Source organism: Panicum virgatum, chromosome 8K (genome assembly GCF_016808335.1).
Source record: "Panicum virgatum strain AP13 chromosome 8K, P.virgatum_v5, whole genome shotgun sequence".
Lineage (NCBI taxonomy): Eukaryota > Viridiplantae > Streptophyta > Magnoliopsida > Poales > Poaceae > Panicum > Panicum virgatum.
Genome location: NC_053143.1, coordinates 51,270,721 through 51,290,663, shown reverse-complemented (window position 1 = coordinate 51,290,663; position 19,943 = coordinate 51,270,721). Strand labels below are relative to the sequence as shown.

Genomic DNA, 19,943 nt, shown 5'->3' with positions numbered 1-19,943 from the left:
AGGATTTGCAAAAGTGTGATTACTCAATCCAAGGGCGGATCCAGATTGTAAAATTATCCAATCTCCAATACCCCTTGGATGATGATCCAATGATTCAGATTGAAGGGTAGCTGGCTCACTCCAAACTCATGTTTAACACATTGACGGTCAATCTAGTACACAAATAAACAACTAGATCAAATATTTGTTTACTTTGACTGTCAGACCCAAGTAGCATCATAATTTATACCAAAAGTAACCCAGCAGACTGGGATAGATCCCAAATAACTTCAAAACCATCATAATGCCTCGCGTGGGAATAACTTGCTGGTAGAGCTGGAAAGATAGCTCCACCCTAACGTATAGAGTACTTTCTTCGATACCAAAAGTATGCCCATTTATAGGTTTGTCTTTAAGTCAAATTTTGTTTACTTTGACCAAGCGTACTATTAATAGGTAAAAGTTTTACGTAGACGGGCAATTTGATGTCGACTTATGAGATTTATCACGTACATATACTCTGTGGAGTAGCTCTTTTTGCTTGAAAATAATGTAGTTGTATATGTAGGGTAGTCTCCGTATCGACGTTACTATAGATGCACCACCAAAAGAATTTCTTCACTGTGAAACTCATCTGCAGTTACCTAATTTTTAATATAGGTAACAGTGCATTGAAACTCTCACTGAGACCGACCTTACTCTGTACAAAGTAAATGGATCAAACCGGCCACATGTTAGACCCAATTAAGCGGCAACTAGCAACAAATAGAAATATCAAATGAGAAATTTTCTATTTTGGAAACATGTACGATATGTATATCATCAAAACAAAATGGGGGAAATTAAACATGTGGCGTGCAAAAGCATTGTGGCTTGAACGAGACTGCCCAACATATAGTGCATGGAATAAAACATACTATTCGATCTGTCAAAGGGAAGGGGAATATATAAAGTCTAAAATAAGATGACCTGATCAAGTAATTCCATGATTCGGACACGCCGACATGAAGCTACCTAGGCATGTACAACAACGATGCCAGCAGCTAGCTAGCTCTATAAATGGAAATGCAGGCGCAGCGAGCTCATCGCTCACTCGATCGAATTGGAACAGAATTTAGCTTCAATCATGGCGGCAGGGGGGGAGGGCGTAGAGAATTCAATGGAGTACCTGCTGAAGAAGTACCTGCTGCTGCTGGCCACCCTGGTGGCGACGGTGACCTACGCGGCGGGGCTCAACCCGCCGGGGGGCTCCTGGCCGGAGGACTCGCCGCCGTCGCCGGGCGGGCGGCGGATCGCCGGCGACTCCATCCTCCGGCAGACCAACTACCAGCGCTACATCGTCTTCTACTTCTTCAACGCCTTCTCCTTCGCGGCGTCGCTCGTGGTTAGCCTCCTCCTCCTCGTCCTGCGCAAGGGCATCCCCAGGTACCTGCTCCACCTCATGCAGACGGTGATGGTGGTCGACCTGCTCGGCCTCGTGGGCGCCTACGCCGCCGGCAGCGGCCACGACCGGTTCACCAGGGCCTGCGGCGACACTACAAAAAATCTGTTGATCCATGACGATTAAATTTCATCACGGATCACTAAAAAACCGTCATAAAGCAGTATCTATGACGATCTCAAATAACATCATGTATTGAGCGTCATAGATCACACCTCGTGATGTTCCTTAAATTTTCGTCATGGATTGCTTGATTCATGACGTTACGAAACCGTCATAGAATGTCCCTGGGCCCAAAAAGCCCAACCCAAGCCCGTTTTCTATGACGAAAATTAACGTCACAGATTCAATTGCCACGTCACACAATGTCCACATGTCTTGTGACATGGCCGATGACATGGCCATTGACGTGGACAAAGAGGATGACGTGGCACTGACATGGCTGATGATGTGGTGCTGACATGGAAAGTTATGATGACATGGCCAACGTGGCTGCTAACGTGCATTTCAGCCCATAAATTTTTAAGCCCATCAAAGAGGCCCATCAAATTTCAACCCGCTCAAACAATCAGCCCATTCATCATAGCAACATTTCAGCCCAAATGACATAGTAAGTTTTCAGCCCATTTATCAGAATTACACATATTAGGTCCAGTATATCATAATCTCAAAAAACAAAAGATGCAACATCTCAGGTTACATTTAGAAGCACATCACAATAGTCAATAGTTGATTACACTTGTTCTCTAAAATATCAGTTGAAGTCAGATTAACACATACTCCCTTGCTTGCTGCAACCATTTTTTATAGAAATGTACCATCTTTTGGGTTGTGATGATCAGTCTCTCGCATCCTTCCTTCCTTGCTGCAACCAGCAAATAAAAAAACAACACAAAAAACTATTAGCAGGTAGTGTAGTTATTATATTTTGAATGTCCTTAAACATAACAAATCTGCAGTACAACTAACATATGTACAAACAGATCTTAGCATTTGGTTGCACCAACAGATCTTAAGCACATCCTACTGTATGAATGCTCATCCTAGTCAGGTAGCTAAAACCCTAAGTTCTAGATAAAAACAAGTGCATAATAGAAGAAAGACATATATCTATTCTTCAAATATATACTAAGTTATCTCCAGTAAAATACTACTATCAGATATCTCTTGTAAATTACACGGGCACATTATTCAATCAACAGGCAATGATAAAGTGAAGAGCATTCATGACATTAGACATCAACTAAGATCAATTTAGGTAAGTTTATTTATTTGTGAGTCCAAGTCAATATTAGGGTTCATTTTCAAAATCTGAAACAGTTGAGAAAATATATAAGAAGAATTCTAAGCATGTTAGATCAACTTTCTACATTTGGCTTCAAACATTACAAACCTCATAGACCTTCGGCTCCTTGCATGCTTACCTGATACAAGTGCCAAGCTTGAGTAGACCATCAGATCAAACTGAGAGAAGTCTAGCTGCAATTGTTGCACTGTCGACGAGAAAAGACCTCAGCTGTTGTTGTCCCTGCACAAATAGCCCGAAAGTATATTGTTGCTTGTGATGAAACACATTCAGAACCTCAGCTGTTGAGCAGAAAGGCATTTAATCAAACAGGTTATGTGCATAAATCAGTCTGAAATGTTGCCATCAATATGGCTTTAAAAGATCTCTTTATCTGCAATATTGCACTAGCTTTATCATAGAATCACTAACTTTAAAAGAAAGTAATTATTGCAATTTCCAGGCAACAAAATTTCCAACTGAAACTTTCAGAATACATATGTGATTAAAAGAGGGTTCAGTTTGTGATTTAAATTAACATGAACAGAGAAAAGATTATTAAGTACAATTAACTGGAGTACTTTTAATTAGAACTCATTTTATTTATCATCAAGTGAGTTAAGCAAGCAGTACTTTTAAGTTTATATAAATCACTTGTTCACAAGAAACAAATGAGGGGAAATTAATCCAATACACGAGATTTGGTACAATTAACTGGATATTACAAGTTCGGTTGCAACAATGCATCACTAAATTAATTTCTGAATCAAGTACTGAACTATGAGATGCATGAAAATCTACCGTATGCATTCACTGGATTTACAATTTTAGCAAGAAAACTTGTGCCACGGAGCTACCAAAGGACCAGAACACACGAAGTTAGTCCTAGCCGTGGTACATTGTAGGTCATAAATGGAATTGTTTCACAGAAAGTACAGAGTAAGGGGTGAGATTTCAGCAAATGAATCCACTTACTCGGCATGGATGGCATCCTGCAGATAAAGCTCGCGAGGTGCACCTCCAAGTCTAATCGCTACCTTCAACCATCGAGGCGGAAGTGGAGGGCTCGAGGGCCAGGCACGGTTCCGCCCTTGATGCTGAGATTTGCGAGTTGTCTGCCCGCCTGTCAAATCAGAAGCATCAGGCGCAATAACCTCAAAAGGGAAGGTGCACATGCATGAATCACTAGCAGAAATTGAATCGAGAAAGGAAAACGAACACCAGCTGCCTCTCCACATCCCAGTGGCAGCGATGGATCCGGTGGCCACGGATCCAGTCAAGTTGGATCCGCGAGGTTACACCTGCTGATGCAAACAATGCTGGACGGGGGATGGACGCCGCCGAAGCCAGTCGTCGGCCTGGGATCCCTCACTACATCACAAACAAGATAAAAGGAACCATTCATGATGGGAGGCCTGGGATCCCTCACTACGAGGTGTGCATGGACCGGAGGGGGCAGCAGAGGAGGGCAGGGCTAGGAGCGGACCAGATTTGCATCTCACCAGCGTCGTCCGGCCTCCACGCTTCCTGACGACTTCAACCGCCTGGCGCCAAGGGACCTGTCCCTGATCCGCCCGCTCGTGCTGCTGCTGAAGCCGCCGGGATGCTGGGTTGAGGGCGGCGGCGGGGTGTGGCTTGGAGGGCGCGGCGGCAGATCTGAGGGAGAGGGAGGCGGCGGCACGCGGTGCAGCGGATCTGAGGGAGCAGCCGCCCCTACGTGGACTGGATGAGAGGAGAGTGGCTAGGGTTTTTCCAAACGCGTCGGTGAGCTGGCGTTTTATTCATCTCAGTACTTGATTAGAATGGTTGGATCGGTGATGGGCGGCCAGAAAAAATTGGGCCTTAGAAAAAAGTGGCCCAGCCCCAAGTTATGGCCCATTTAACAAAAGCTAGTGTTTCTATTTTGAAATATCTAATTAAGACAATCTTGTGAAGTAAATTGCAAAACTATCTACCTTATAACTCCCAAAAAAATTTTGTATGTAATAGACAACATATAAGTTTCCATGTAGGAGTTTCAAGAATTTTCTAACTCAGTTACTATTTTTAATAGTTTAAATGAATTTCTACGAGTTTATTGAAAGTAATTCAAATTTGAACTGTAAGTGATTTGAATAATGTAGTATAATGAATAGAAAAATAATATTCATGTTATTGAATCCAATTTGAGGTATTGTCAAAGAATTGAAAGGAAAATTCAAACATCTTGTTCACGAAACATGACAACGAACGTGTGGCCGAATAGGTTTTAAATTCTATAAAAATCAAACGTAGTCTGAAAATCATGAGATTTGTCAGGATATCATAATATCATACATGGAGGCTATGATAAAAAATTGAGAAGGTTTCGTAAAAGTTGTCAAGTACGTTGCTTACAAAACTAAGCATCTTTGAAGAAGTTCCATAGACATGAGAAGGATTTGATAAGATTTTGAGTCACAGTGATGATCGAATTAGGTTTTCACTTCAAAACTTTTTGTATAGGTAATATACATGATGGATTGTCTCAGGTAATATTTTGGTTATTTTTTTAATTCATTTGATAATTTTAAATTTTTTTTGCAACTTTAAATTGATGTCCGGACTACAATTAAAATCGTTTATTACCCAACATCAATGCAAATGAAGTTGCGGCGCAGTGGTAGAGCGCGGAAGACTTAACTCCATGACCTTGGTTCGAAGCCCCCGATCCGGCATATTTTCTCTCGAATTAAACCGGAACGCTTTTGTATAAAAAGATTAATAGCAGACGTCATCACAACAACTGTGGAGCGTAGTGGTAAGTGCATATTTTCTCTCGAATTAAACCGGAACACTTTTGTATAAAAAAGATTAATAGCAGACGTCATCACAAACAACAGTGGAGCGTAGTGGTAAGTGTTGGGCGCGTCTTATGTCGCAGACCAGGGTTCGAACCCCTGTTCTCCCGTTTTTTTTTTCTTTGCTTCGTTGTGTGTCTTGAGCGGTCCGAGCGCTGGCCCAGTTGGACGGTCCGAGCGCTGGCCCAGCTGGACGGTGGTGGAGAGCGCAGCAGCGCACGCAGGTGCTTGTGGCTTGCGGCCCAGTCCAGCAGCTGCAGCTCAAGAGTTCAGGCAACAACATTCCTCTCAAAAAAAAAAACCGAGTTCAGGCAACAACAGCTACAGCTCGTATTCCTGTGAAGTGCTAATCATTACATCCTTTGTTTATTCATCACTGCTGCAGCAACAGCTTCTTTTTTAACAGGTACGAGATAGTATAAATGGACCATGACAATTTCTGTGACACCCCCTTGCGGTGCCATTTTTTTAACAAGGCATGAGATAGTAGTATAAAAAATTAAATACCAGCTACGAAGCTACAATATCTCTATTTTTATTTTTACTAGTATATATATAAAAATTGTGTTCCATAGTTTATAAATATATGCTAAAATGGAATATGACTATTTCTCTGACATATATGTTGAAACGTCATTATTTTGTGGGCTGCTCGACTGCTGACTAGGCTGCTGAACTGGCTCGCAAGTGGGCCCCGCTCGGCAGACCACGTGTTCGCTGACTAGGCTGCCACGTAAGCATCAAATAAGAGAAGAAAAAACTTGAATTAAAAATGAAAATGTCAAAACATATAGTTAAAATAACTATGACGATTTTTATGACATTAATGTTAAAACGTTATGTTTTGTGGGCTCAATTATGACGAATTCAATAAAACGTCATATTTTGTGGGCTCAATTATGACGAATTCAATAAAACGTCACAAAGTTCTGGGCCTAGGGTTCATACCTTCAAATTCGTCATAGATTGTATGCAATTGTGACGCTCTATTAAAATGTCATAAAATTTTCGTCATAGATCACCACATTTCTTGTAGTGCGAGGGCCTGCTCGTGTCCGGCGTCGCCGCCTACGCCGCCGTGAGGATCCTCCTGCGGCCGCCCCGCGCGCCGACGCCGCCGCCGGAGGCGGCGAGCGAGCGCGCGGCGCGGCCGCAGGAGGATCCTCACGGCGGCGAGGCGGCGAGCGAGCGCGAGATCCTGCGGGCGGCGAGCGAGCGCGAGATCCTGCTGGTGCTCGCCATCTTCGCGGCGACCGTCGCGTACGCGGCCGGGCTGAACCCGCCCGGCGGCTTCTGGCGGAGCGAGGTGCAGGGCCACCACGCCGCCGGCGACCCCGTGCTGCAGCCCCTCCACCCCGGGCGCTACAGGGCCTTCTTCTTCTGCAACACCACCGCCTTCATCGCGTCCCTGCTCGCCATCATGCTCGTCGTCGACCACAAGAAGCTCGACATCCAGAGGACGTTCCTCAAGGTCGTCCCGGTGAGGGACGTCGCCCTCTATGGCTTCATCCTCACGGCGCTCTTGGGCCTCGGCGGCGCCTACGCCGCCGGGAGCTGCAGGGACGGCAAGCACACCATCTATGTTCTCGCCCTGGTTGCCCTAGTGCTTGCCTGCATTTTCCTCCCGCGGCTTCTAATCGGCAAAGAAGACAACACCCCCGCCGGCAGGTATAATTGTTTTCACTACTCTATCATCAATTACATTTACATTTGAATGCGTTCTAAATTGTTGATCGTTTTGATTTTTTAAATTCATAATTTTTATTTACTGTACATAGTTACTAGCAATAATGTTCTTATTGAACAATATAATATTCAGTAATAGCTCGCCAAAGTACTGATGAAATTTTGTTCAGTAATTGTGCTCAGTTTAGCTATTGTGCTACACCTAAAGTGTAGAGTATAGCGCATGGGTATACACATGCACAAAGATTATTAGCATTTTACCACAAACAGACTAATGCTCGATCTGCATTCTTTTAGGGATGATGATGGGAAAAAACACGAGGATGATGTGAACAAGATTCGTGATTGCATTCAGCTGCTTGCCACTCTTGCGGCGACCATTGCTTACCAGGCAGGACTAGATCCACCTGGTGGCGTCTGGTCAAAGGACGGCCCGGATCACAGCGTAGGAGACCCCATCCTCCTGACCACGCACCCTGGGCGGTTCAAGGTCTTCTTCTACTTCAACTCGGCAGCCTTCGTGGCGTCCCTAGTCATCATGGTGATGCTGCAGAAGGAGTCCCTGATCAGGCTCCACGTGCTGGAGAAGGCCATGGTTCTGGACCTGTTCGCCCTCATCGGCGCCTACGCCGCCGGGAGCTGCAGGGACACCAACACCTCCATCTACACGGTCGCCATGGCCGGGGCCGTCCTCATCTACGTGGTGATCCACATCGTCTTCTTCCAGGTAGACCAGAACGGCAGCGGCCAGCATAAGGAGCTGGACGAGTACCGCGAGGTGCTGCTCCTCCTCGCAACCCTGGCGGCGACGCTCACCTACCAGGCCGGCCTGACCCCGCCTGGTGGCTTCTGGGAGGAAGACAATGACAAGCTCAGGCACCGCGCGGGGTTCCCGGTGCTGGGGGACAAGTACCCGCGCCGCTACGAGGCCTTCTTCTACTGCAACGCGGCGAGCTTCATGGCGTCCGTGGCTCTCATCCTCCTCCTCCTCAACGCGAACCTGTACCGGCCGGGCATCCGGTGCTACGCGCTCTATGTCTGCATGGTCGCCGGCATGTTCGGCCTCATGGCGGCCTACGCCGCCGGGAGCTCCCTGCACCTGCGGACCTCCGTCATCGCCCTAGTACTGGTCGTTGCAGTTTGTGCAGCGCTGGTCTGCCTGGCGATCAGGCATTATCGGCAGAGGCGGCCGCAGTCGCAGGAATCGGCCGACGACAACAAGAAGAAAGACGATGACACGATGATGCAGGAGTACCTGATGCTGGTAGGAATACTGGGCGCCAGCGTGACATACTTCACGGGCCTCAAGCCACCCGGCGGCATGTGGACGATGGACGAGGGCGGCGGCAATGGTGGGCACGCCGCCGGCAACCCGGTCCTCTACGACATGAGCCGGCGGCGCTACAACGCTTTCTTCTACAGCAACTCCACCGCCTTCATGGCCTCCATTGTCGTGATGGGCTTGCTGCTGTCGCGGATGATATGGAAGCGGCGGCGCGACCACCACCTGCCGCTTTGGCCGATGCACACGGCCATGTTCCTGGGCATGGCCGCTCTGCTGGTAGCCTACGCGGCAGGCAGCGCTCGGGACGCGTGCACGTCATGGAGGGTCATCGTGCTGCTCGTCCCCATCGTCGCCTTTGTTATGTGCCTCTTCGCCTTCTACAAGAAGAAACAAGAAGCAGCTACCGTACCCCAACCCCAATAAGCAGCGGAGGCCAGGGCGCCTCAAGTTGAGGAAGGAAACTACATAAAAAAATTAAGGTTGTTACAGGGTCGTCTGCTTGCTTGCTTTGTTAAGCTTTTCTGAAGGAGGAGTCCGGTATGGTTTCTGACTTATTTTGCTCCCACATGTTACTTTTTGTTTCTCCAAAAATATGGGTGAGTGGGTTTTATTTCCCAGTGTCATTTTGAGGATGTGCATTTTCTATCTGTTTCTGTAAACGGCGGTACTTCATTCATGGGGAGTTTCCCAGATGAAATGAAGTATCCTCGCAGTGGTATTCATGCATCAAGAATAAGGGAGACAAAAAAGTGTCAATTCTATTTTCTTGTGTTTTCTTTAAAAGAGCTTTCTACTTTTGTGAGACACTCAAGAAGATCCAAGTACGTTGTGCGCTTATTCCACGATGCAAGCTCGAGGCTTCAGACACATATATTCAGGGCGGATCTGTTTGGCAAGGTTCCGGCTAGCTCCTCCAAAAATAGATCCGGCTCCAACTTCTCCGGTGGAGCGGTTGAGCTAAAGTCGTTTTGGAAAACATTTGGTAAAATGGCTCCTCCTAGTTGTTACGTAGAAACAATGAAATGACCATAATACCTATATTTTTATTTTTCATTCTTCTCATTTATTTCCCTTCTCTCTCCACCTTATCCTTTCTTCTACCACATCATCCGCATCCTCCCTGCCTCCCACACTCGTCATCACCGCCCTCCATCTGCCCGCCGACGCTTTCCTCCTCCGCACCCTCCGCCCCGGCGCGGTCGGCCTCCATGCCCTCCATCGTCACGCAAGCCGCCTTCCCCCCAGCGCGACCTGCATCCACACCGCCCTTGTCGCAAGCCGCCTCCATGCCGGCCATGGGCCACGTCGGTCTCTACGCCTGCCGCGAGCTGCCTATCTACGCCAGCCGTCGGTCGGGCCCACCACTGTGCTGCCACCCGCTGCCTTGGCGCCTGCCTCTGCGCTGACCGCCGGCCACCTCGGTGCGTGCGACGGTGCCCGGCACCTTCCGTCCGCCTCCCTCCTCGCTCGCGAGGTCAACAACAGAAAACGCAAGGAGGATCCACGCGGAGCCAGTTTTTCTGGCTCCTGCTCCTCCTGAGGAACGAGAGTACTCTATCCGACTTGTGATGAGTGAATTGTCAACCGTGCGGTGTGATCGTGCGCTTGGTCTTTGTATTGCAGGCACACGGGCGTCGAGTGTCGACGGGGAGCTGCCGTGGAGGTGATGTGGCCGATGGACCGTGCGGTGGATGGCGGTGAAGGGCAGCCGGGACCGGAGCTCGAACCGGGCGGCAGCTGTGGCGTCCACTCCTGGATCGAGGGCGCAAGCGGCGATGGAAGGTGGGTTTCTTGGTTTGTGCCAATAAACCAAGGAGGCGGACGGCGGTCGAAGACGCCAAGTCATGGAGGCACGGGTGTCGGTCTTGGGACTGACAGAGGCGACGGGCGTCGACGGCGTCTAGGGCCTCGCTGCGGGCAAGGAGGTGACGGGCGTCGTGCGGCGTCTAGGGCCGTCAGAAGGCCGAGGCGGGAACGGCGTCTAGGGCCACGGCATGGAGGCGGGAATCTTCTTGCGTGTGAGATTTTGGCGGTTTTTTCAAAACCGGCCACCTACCCGGGTTTCGCGGACCCTCCAAAACCGCGGACTGGATCTTCATCGAGACGACGGCATCGCGGAAAAGACTTCGTTTTGAAGAAAGAACCTCGGCCGTTGGATGAGATCGTGTACAGGGGGTGCTGCAGGCCAACCGGCCTGACCGGTCCCTGGCACCGGTCTGACCGGTCTAACCAACCGGTCTGCCTGGTCCAGCGTACCGGTCTGACCGGTCCCGCGGGTATAAATACCCCTTCACTTGTGTTAGATCAAGTACGGCTTTTAGAACTTGTCCGTGAACTTTCTGTTCCTCCAGGCCGCCGCCCCTGTGTTTCTCTCCCCCCGTTCTTCCCTTTAGGGTAGATTTAGTTGATGGATTGTTGAGACTTTGTGTGGGATTTGATTGGGAAAGGAGGCCCTATCCTCCTCGTGCCCTCTGGACTTTTGATTCGATTCAATCCCTTGGTTTTTGTGCCTTGTGCAATGGATTTTCGACTTCATTTTTGGCGCACTTGATTGCGAGGAGGCTACGAGTTCTTTGCTGTGATTCCCGTGCATCTAGCCCTGTCCTAAACCCTCAGGAATCACTAGCTGGTTCGAATTTGATTTCTTGAGTTCTAGAGAAAACCCCATCCCTTTTGATCTCATCCCGAAATTATCATGCTATGGATATCTTTAGGGTGAGATCTCTTGGGGATACGTTCTTGGGGTAGGAACAAAGCTTTCCTCCAAGTCTCATTGAATTTGAACACAATTTGCTCGAGATTCGTGGTTTGAAGGTTGGATTTCGGGGGTTTTCTGGGTGCCACCGGTCAGACCGGTAGGCAAGACCGGTCAGACTGGTCTGCTTGATTTTGAACAGTCGCGACCGGTCAGACCAGTCCAGTACACCGGTCAGACCGGTCCTGGCAGATCAGTTCTGCAGTTTTCCCAATTCGCTTCCTATTTGCTTCATGGTTTCGCTCGCTCGTTCAAGGCCTTTTGTGTTGGTTTAGCTTTTCCATAGCTATTCCAAACTTTGACCAAATGCTTGAGGGCTTGGGTGATTTTTCGGGATATAGGCCGACGGTTCAAATTTCGAAGAAATTTCGATCGGCTCCCATTCACCCCCCCTCTGGTCGCCGGCTTCGGTCCCTCAATTGGTATCAGAGCTCGGTTGAGGTTTTCAGTACCTTAACCGGTTCGAAAACCTCTCGGCGACCATGGCGAGTCTTGGTAAGATCCCGGTGTTTTCCGGCGAGGACTATACCTACTGGAAGGTTCGCATGAGAGCCTTCCTGCAGAGCATGGGAGCCGAGGTCTGGGAAATTACCAAGAACCAGCTTTACGAGGTGCTTGCTGTTCGGACCACACCTCTCCAGGTGACCCAGCACGAGGCTAACGCCAAGGCCGTCAATGCCTTATTCGCTGGTGTTTCTCGTGCGGAGTTCTCACGCATCCAGGGTTTTCAGGAAGCCCACAAAATTTAGACGTGCCTTGAGAACTACCACGAGGGTACACCTTAGGTGAAGGCCAGACTGTTCGAGACTCACAGGCGTGAGTACGAGAACTTCACACAGGAGCCGGGTGAGAGCATTGACCTGATATTCAGTCGTTTTCAGTCGATTGTGAACAAGGTCAATGCGAACAGATCCGCTGGTGCCCTTGAGTACACAGAGCACGAGAAGGCTCTCAAGTTGCTCTACGCACTTGACCGCTCTATGTGGGATCTCAAGGTGAACACGATCATTGAGTCTGCAGGCTATGAGACTCTGACCATGAATGAGCTTTTCAGCAAGCTCAAGGCCACGGAGGTGGATAACCAAACACGAGCCAAGCTCAATGGTGCCCCTCCTTCCAAGAGCGTTGCTCTTGTGACTGACCCAGGTGGATCGAGCTCTAATGCTAACTCTGCTCTTGGCTTTTTCTCTTGCCTCTTTGCCTTCTGTTTCAGATGAGTAGCTGGAGATGCTGGGCGACGACGACTTGTGCCTCCTCATCAGCAAGTTCCAGCGCGTCTACCACAATAGGTAGAGGAAGAAGAACCCCGGGTGCTACAACTGCGGCGATCTGAACCACTTCATTGCCGATTACCCCAAAAAGTCCGGCGGTGGCCAGAACAACTCCTTCGACTACTACCGCCACCGCGACCGAGACGAGGGAGGCTCCAACAAGGAGCGTCGGCGCCACAAGTACCGCAGTCGTGACCGGGGAGGACGCTTCAACAAGGAGTCGCTCAAGAAGCGCTTCCAGTACAAGGCCAAGAAGCGGGAGAAGGCCTTCCTGGCGCAGCTCAGCGACCACGACAAGAGCTCCGACACTGACCGCTCTTCTTCACCGACCTCCGACGACGACGACAAGAAGAAGAAGAAGCGGGACAAGGAAGCCACCGGCTTCATTGGCCTTTGCTTGGCGACCGGTCGGCGCAAGGGCTTCTGCACCATGGCGGGCGAAGCCGTTGGTGCTCGTGCGTCTTCAGGTGGACATGCTACACCGACGCACTCCGGCTCTTCTCCTGGATCCGAGAGCGATTCAGAGGTAAACTTCATGATCGACCTGCTTGATACAGAGGTTAGGGAGTTATACGCCGCTCTCGACAACCAGAAGAGGCTTCTTAAGGAAGCAGCTAGAGAGCGTAGAAAGCTTAGGGCTGAGCTGGCTTGTGTTAGGGAGAAATCTAGTGAGGATGAGTGCGCTAGCTGCATATCTCACATGAATGATCTTGTTGCTCTCCGTGCCAAGCATGATAAGAACGTTGCGAACTTAGATGTTGCTAAGACTTCGCTTTCTGACGCGTCTCACGAGCTAGCCAAGGCCAAGCATGAGCTTGAACTTGTCAAGGATGCTCCCATTGTTAGTGATGTGCTTGAATGCGATGAGTGTCCTATCTTCAAGTCTGATCTAGCTTCTTTGCAGTCCAAGTTTGCTACTGTTGTGTGTGAACTAGAGGAGCTTAGATCTAGGCCTACTTTGCTTGGCGCTTGTAAGCTTTGTCCCACGCTTAGGTCGGAGCTAGAGGAGAAGAACGCTTTGATCAAGTCTTTTGGAAAGACTAAGGTCGTAGAGTCTAGCCCACCTATTGACTACTCTGTTTGCTCTGGTTTGATTGCTGATTTAGATAGTCTTGCGGTAGAGAAAACCAACTCAGAGAATGAGAATACCTATCTTAGGGCGATTCTGAGTTGGGTTTCTAGCAGTGAGCCGCAGTTGGGCATGATAATTAAACAGTTCAAGCATGGTGATGGGTTTGGGGTCGGTTACACATACACGAAGTCAGACTTTGACAGGTTGTATGGTAAGATTGGCAAGGCTGCTGGAAACACTGCTAGCACGACCACGCAGCCTTCGCTTGTTGACCCCGCGGATGGTGTGCTTAAAGAACCACCGAAAGCACCTCCGCAGAAGCAGGTTTGGGTTCCAAAGCCCAATGAGCTAAGGAATCCCCTCGACACGCTCCCTGCTGCCACAGCCCAGGTTGCCCAGAAGAAGAGGGCTGCTCTTCCCCGTCCGCAGGCTAGGCCTCAGCCTCCCAAGCATGAGGTGAGGTACCACGGCGAGTTCTATGACAGGGAGGGTCACTTGGAGGAGTTTTGCTTCAGGAGGAAGCGGGCTGTGAGGACAGAGCAGGAGAGACAGAACGCAGACATGTACTCTGCTCGGGTGCATGATCCTTCTCGGCGTGGTGATAGGCGAGTTGCTAGGGCACGCCGTGTAGGTGGAGGTCAGGGAGACGGTGGTGGTTACCGTGCTCCAGCGGGTGGTCGCTTTGCCGGCCGTGCTTCTAGTCATTTTCAGTATGGCTATGGACCATGGGACCGAGGCTTTGGAGGAGGTTTTGAGGCTCCACGCTTTCCTCGCGGTGGTGTTCGTCAATCACGCGGTAGACGGGACGGGGGAAACGCTTTGTCTGGTTTTGCTAACCCTTCTGTAGAGCAAATGGCTCGACACTGGTTTGCTTCTCACTTTGCTAACCCCAGTGTTGAGACATTTGCCTTTGTCTCACTACTGATGTGCAGGTTGGAGGCTTGGAGAACAGATGGATCATGGACTCCGGTTGTTCGCGCCACATGACCGGGAATGACAAATGGTTCTCCAGCCTCACCCCGATGCGCTCAAAGGAGTACATTGTGTTCGGGGATAATGGAAGAGGAAAGGTACGTGGACTTGGCGCTGTTCGAGTTTCTGATCGCTTTATCCTGAGAGAAGTTGCTTTGGTTTCGAATCTTGGCTTTAATTTGCTCTCTGTTTCGCAACTTCTTGATGAAGGGTTTGAGGTTCGCTTCAAGGAGGGTTGCTCGCGTGTTTTGGATTCCAGGGGAGATTTGGTTTGCCAGATTACACCTCGCGATCGGGTTTTCTTGGTTGACTTCTCTGGAACTCCTTTTGGCCCTTCTCATTGCTTGATGGCTGGTCCTTCTTCTGATTTGTGGAAGTGGCATAGGAGACTAGGACATTTGAGCTTCGATTTGTTGTCGAGACTGAGCTCACTTGGCCTGATCCGAGGATTGCCCAAATTGAAGTTTGAGAAGAACCTTGTTTGCCATCCGTGTCGTCACGATAAGATGATTGCCACTTCACATCCGCCTGTTAATCAGGTGATGACCTCTCACCCTGGAGAGTTGCTACACATGGACACAGTTGGTCCTTCTAGGGTGATGTCTGTTGGTGGGAAGTGGTACGTGCTTGTGATTGTGGATGACTTTTCTCGCTATTCTTGGGTCTTTTTCATGAGAACCAAGGATGAGGCTTTCGAGTTTGTTCTAGACTTGATCTTGAGGTTGAAAAACGAGTTACCCCAGGCCATGAGAGCGATCCGCAGTGACAATGGCACAGAATTCAAAAACGCTCGTTTTGATGCCTTTTGCAGTGATCAAGGGCTTGAACACCAGTATTCTTCTCCCTACACTCCACAGCAGAATGGAGTTGTAGAGCGGAAGAATCGGACGCTGGTTGAGATGGCGAGGACGATGCTCAATGAGCATAGGACTCCTCGCAAATACTGGGCTGAGGCGGTTAACACCGCTTGTTACGTGTTCAACCGCATTTTCTTGCGTGCTTTCATGCACAGGACTTCTTATGAGTTGCGGTTTGGACACTAGCCCTGTGTTGACCATCTCAGAGTTTTCGGTTGCCGGTGCTTTGTGCTGAAAGATGGAAATCTTGATAAGTTTGAGTCTCGCTCGACTGACGGTATTTTTCTCGGTTATGCTTCTCACTCTAGAGCGCACCGTGTGCTGATTATTGATACTAACATCGTCAGAGAGACTTGTGAAGTCACTTTCGACGAGACTGCACCGAGCAATTCTTCTGTCTTTGAAGTTGCAGGAGATGATGAGCTCGGCACCTCCATCTTTGAAGATGAGATGGAAGAAGCTGCAGATGGCGAGGCTGAGGCTACCACGCGTGCTGTGGACCCAGCTATCTCTGCTACGAGCTCGGACGATGACGACGGCCCCGATCTGACTACGTCTACTTCATGGGGGTTGTTCGAGGAGGTGACTCAGGCTTCACCAGCTGCACCTGAGGAGACACCAGCTTTGGTTGAGGAGGAGGCAACATCGACATGGGAAGCACCGCGACACATTCAGCGTCGCCATCCACCTCAACAGATGCTAGGTGATCTCAACGAGCGAGTCACCAGGTCCAAGGTAACAAGTATCGCTGGCTTTGCTCATTCAGTGTTTGTTGCCTCTTTTGAGCACAAAGATATTAGACACGCTCTTTCTGATTCTAATTGGGTCAATGCCATGCATGAGGAACTTGAAAATTTTGAAAGAAACCAAGTTTGGGTTTTAGTCGAGCCTCCACCTGCTTGTAATCCCATCGGAACGAAGTGGGTTTTCAAAAACAAGCAGGGTGAGGATGGTTTGGTTGTTCGGAACAAGGCTCGTCTTGTTACCCAGGGGTTTTGCCAAAAAGAGGGTATTGATTTTGAGGAGACTTTTGCCCCTGTTGCTCGTTTGGAAGCTATTCGAATCTTTCTTGCATTTGCTGCTTCCAAGGGTTTTAAAGTTTTCCAAATGAATGTGAAATCTGCCTTCTTAAATGGTTTTATCGAAGAAGAGGTTTATGTGAAACAACCCCCTGGTTTCGAAAATCCCAAATTTCCAAACCGTGTTTATAAAGTTCAGAAAGCTCTTTACGGTTTGAAACAGGCACCTAGAGCCTGGTATGATAGATTGAAACCTTTTTTGCTGGCTCAGGGTTTTAAAATGGGATGTGTTGATAAAACTTTATTCCTCATGCGATCTGGCACTGATTTTCTTTTAGTTCAGATATACGTGGATGATATTATCTTTGGTGGCTCTTCTCACGCTCTTGTCTCCAAGTTTTCTGATCAGATGTCTAGGGAGTTCGAGATGAGCATGATGGGCGAGTTGCAGTTCTTCCTCGGGCTGCAGATCAAGCAAATTCCTCAGGGCACTTTTGTCCATCAAGCCAAGTACACTAGAGACTTGCTGCAGAAGTTCGACATGAGCGACCTGTCTCCTCAGCCGACTCCGACCAGCACATCGACGGCGCTTGATGAGGACTTGGATGGCGAGGCGGTGGACCAGAAGAAGTACAAGAGCATGATCGGCTCTCTCCTGTACCTGACGGCGATGCGACCGGACATCCAGTTCGGCATCTGCCTCTGTGCGTGGTATCAGGCTTCGCCGCGCACCTCTCACATGCAGGTGGTGAAACGCATCTTCAGGTATTTGAAATTCACCTCTGAATTTGGTCTTTGGTATTCTACGGACTCTTCTCTGGTTTTGGTGAGCTTTTCTGATGCCGATTTCGGTGGGTGTCGATTGGATCGCAAGTCGACATCCGGCACTTGTCAATTTCTCGGTACATTTTTGGTGTCTTGGTCCTCTCGCAAGTAGGCTAGCGTAGCGCTTTCTTCCACAGAAGTCGAGTATGTTGCCGCTGCTAGCTGCTGCTCCCAGATACTTTTGATGAAACAAACCTTGCAGGATTATGGCTTGAGTTTCGGTAGGGTTCCCATCTTTGTAGACAACATGTCAGCCATTAGCATTGCAAAGAACCCTGTCCTACACTCCAGAACCAAACACATAGATATCCGATTCCATTTCCTGCGAGATAACCATGAGAGAGGACACATAGACCTGATCCATGTCCCTTCAGAGAGGCAAACCGCAGATATCCTCACCAAACCGCTAGAACAGGACACCTTTGCTCGCTTGCGAGGGGAGCTTGGGGTTTGTTACCCCTTTTGATTGCTGACTTTTTTTTGGTTAGCTTTGTAAATTTTATTTGCTTCTCTTTGTTTTCTAGGTTTGGTAGTTGCATTGTGCATATGCATTGTACATATTTGCATTTTGCATTGTCTCACTTGCACTAGCATTTTTGTATACATTGCTATGATCTTCTAGTGCCTGCTAGTGTGAGTTGATAAACTTGATCATATATAGCTTGCTCCACTGTGTATATGACATCATCTGAGTTAAGCTATTTTGATTTGAAAATCTGAAAACATGATCACCCTGTCTTGGCTACTAGCATGTTATGGCGTGTTGATATGCTTTGCTATCTTATTCATGCTAGTGTGGCTTTTCGTTCAGCAATTCATTCTTGAAATGATCTAAATCTGATAAAATTGCTTGAACTATTCTTAACATGGATTGGAAAGATCCAGGTGGGATTGCTTGTCACACTGATCGAACTTTCGGGACGGCTCACTTTGCACTTGTGAGAACCCAGGCATGGCTGTGCATGACTGAAACGAGTGCTTTAAGCTTTTGATTATCTTTTGGCATAGGCTTGGCCTCGTTGCTAAGTGAAGCATGACAAGCTTTCAACCCCTGGTATTAAAAATTGCTTGATATAAATTTGATTGAAAAATGAATGTTGGCAACTTGTTTTGGCTGGTTTGGCTCACCTGCATGAGTTTGAGTAGCACTGCTTTCCATTTCCTACTTGTTAGTGCTAGATCATGGGTGATGCTTTTATTTCTCCTAAACTAAACTTGCCTAGCTCTAGACTGATTTGATATACCCTATTGAGCTAGATGCAGGTCTTGTTTATGGATGCACACGGGCTTGTGACTAGATGTTGCTCATATCATTGTATCTCTGAATGCTTTCACTTACACCTTCTGCATTACATTCATTGCATAGCATCTGTTCAGGGGGAGTTTTTGCTTCAGGGGGAGTTTTAGGTCTTTTTAGACTTGATGTGTGCATGTGCCAACAAGGGGGAGAATTTTGAGAGAAGTGATCGAACAAGGGGGAGACTTGTTTGATTTTTGAAAAACTTGTTGTGCACAGGGCTTTGAGAGTGCATCATTTTGGGAGAGCTGCACTTGTGAGAGGGAGAACCTTTGCTTGGCGAGTTTCTGCTTTGGTTTTGGCTCCTGGTTTTCCTCGTTTTCCCTCTGCTTCTTGCATGACTGCGTCGAGCGTTACCTCTGTCTTTGAGGAGTCATGTTTTGGTTTTTGATCGATTGCGTCGAGCCTTTGCCCTTGTCTTAGGGGATCGATTTTTGCTTGAGTAAGTGACTGTTCCTGCCTTTCTGAACTTTTCGTCACTTGCTTGTGCTTCTTTGTTCTTTTCTGGTTTCACTTCTCTTGGTTCGTTTGTGGTGTGTTGACAATACACTCATCAAGGGGGAGATTGAGGAATGAGAGTACTCTATCTGGCTTGTGATGAGTGAATTGTCAACCGTGTGGTGTGATCGTGCGCTTGGTCTTTGGATTGCATGTACACGGGCGTCGAGTGTCAACGGGGAGCTGCCGTGGAGGTGTTGTGGCCGATGGACCGTGCGGTGGATGGCGGTGAAGGGCAGCCGGGACCGGAGCTCGGACCGGGCGGCAGCTGTGGCGTCCACTCCTGGATCGAGGGCGCAAGCGGCGACGAAAGGCGGGTTTCTTGGTTTGCGCCACAAAAGCAAGGAGGCGGACGGCGGTCGAAGACGCCAACTCGTGGAGGCACGGGCGTCGGTCTCGGGACTGACGGAGGCGACGGGCGTCGACAGCGTCTAGGGCCTCGCTGCGGGCGAGGAGGTGACAGGCGTCGGGCGGCGTCTAGGGCCGTCAGAAGGCCGAGGCGGGAACGGCATCTAGGGCCACGATGTGGAGGCGGAAATCTTCCCGCACGTGAGGTTTTGGCGGTTTTCTCAAAACCGGCCACCTACCCGGGTTTCGCGGACCCTCCAAAACCGCAGACTGGATCTTCATGAAGACAACGGCATCGCGGAGAAGACTTCATTTCGAAGAAAGAACCTCGGCCGTCGGATGATATCGTGTACAGGGGGTGCTGCAGGCCAACCGGCCTGACCAGTCCCTGGCACCGGTCTGACCGGCCTAACCAACCGGTCTGACCGGTCCAGCGTACCGGTCTGATCGGTCCCGCGGGTATAAATACCCCTTCACTTGTGTTAGGTCAAGTGCGGCTTTTAGAGCTTGTCCGTGAATTTTCTGTTCCTCCAG

General features: G+C 49.0%; 1 protein-coding gene and 1 long non-coding RNA gene across 4 annotated transcripts; one reads left to right on the top strand and one right to left on the bottom strand.

Moving 5' to 3' along the window:
* The first annotated feature begins 1,063 nt into the window (after window positions 1-1,063).
* LOC120645931 lies at window positions 1,064-9,268 on the top strand. The gene is made up of 3 exons (XM_039922637.1): window positions 1,064-1,527; window positions 6,656-7,192; window positions 7,508-9,268. Exons 1-3 carry the CDS (start codon window positions 1,106-1,108, stop codon window positions 8,916-8,918), a joined length of 2,370 nt encoding a protein of 789 aa, XP_039778571.1. The 5' UTR covers window positions 1,064-1,105; the 3' UTR covers window positions 8,919-9,268.
* Window positions 1,997-4,450, bottom strand: LOC120645113. 3 transcript variants are annotated; one of them, XR_005664144.1, is made up of 5 exons: window positions 4,192-4,450; window positions 3,925-4,076; window positions 3,681-3,828; window positions 2,845-2,948; window positions 1,997-2,285 (listed from the first exon to the last, which is right to left on the bottom strand). It is a non-coding gene; the product is annotated as an uncharacterized LOC120645113 (long non-coding RNA). The 3 variants fall into 3 exon arrangements; XR_005664142.1 differs by having other exon boundaries at window positions 3,681-4,076; XR_005664143.1 differs by having other exon boundaries at window positions 3,681-4,076; window positions 4,208-4,450.
* Window positions 9,269-19,943: the final 10,675 nt, after the last annotated feature.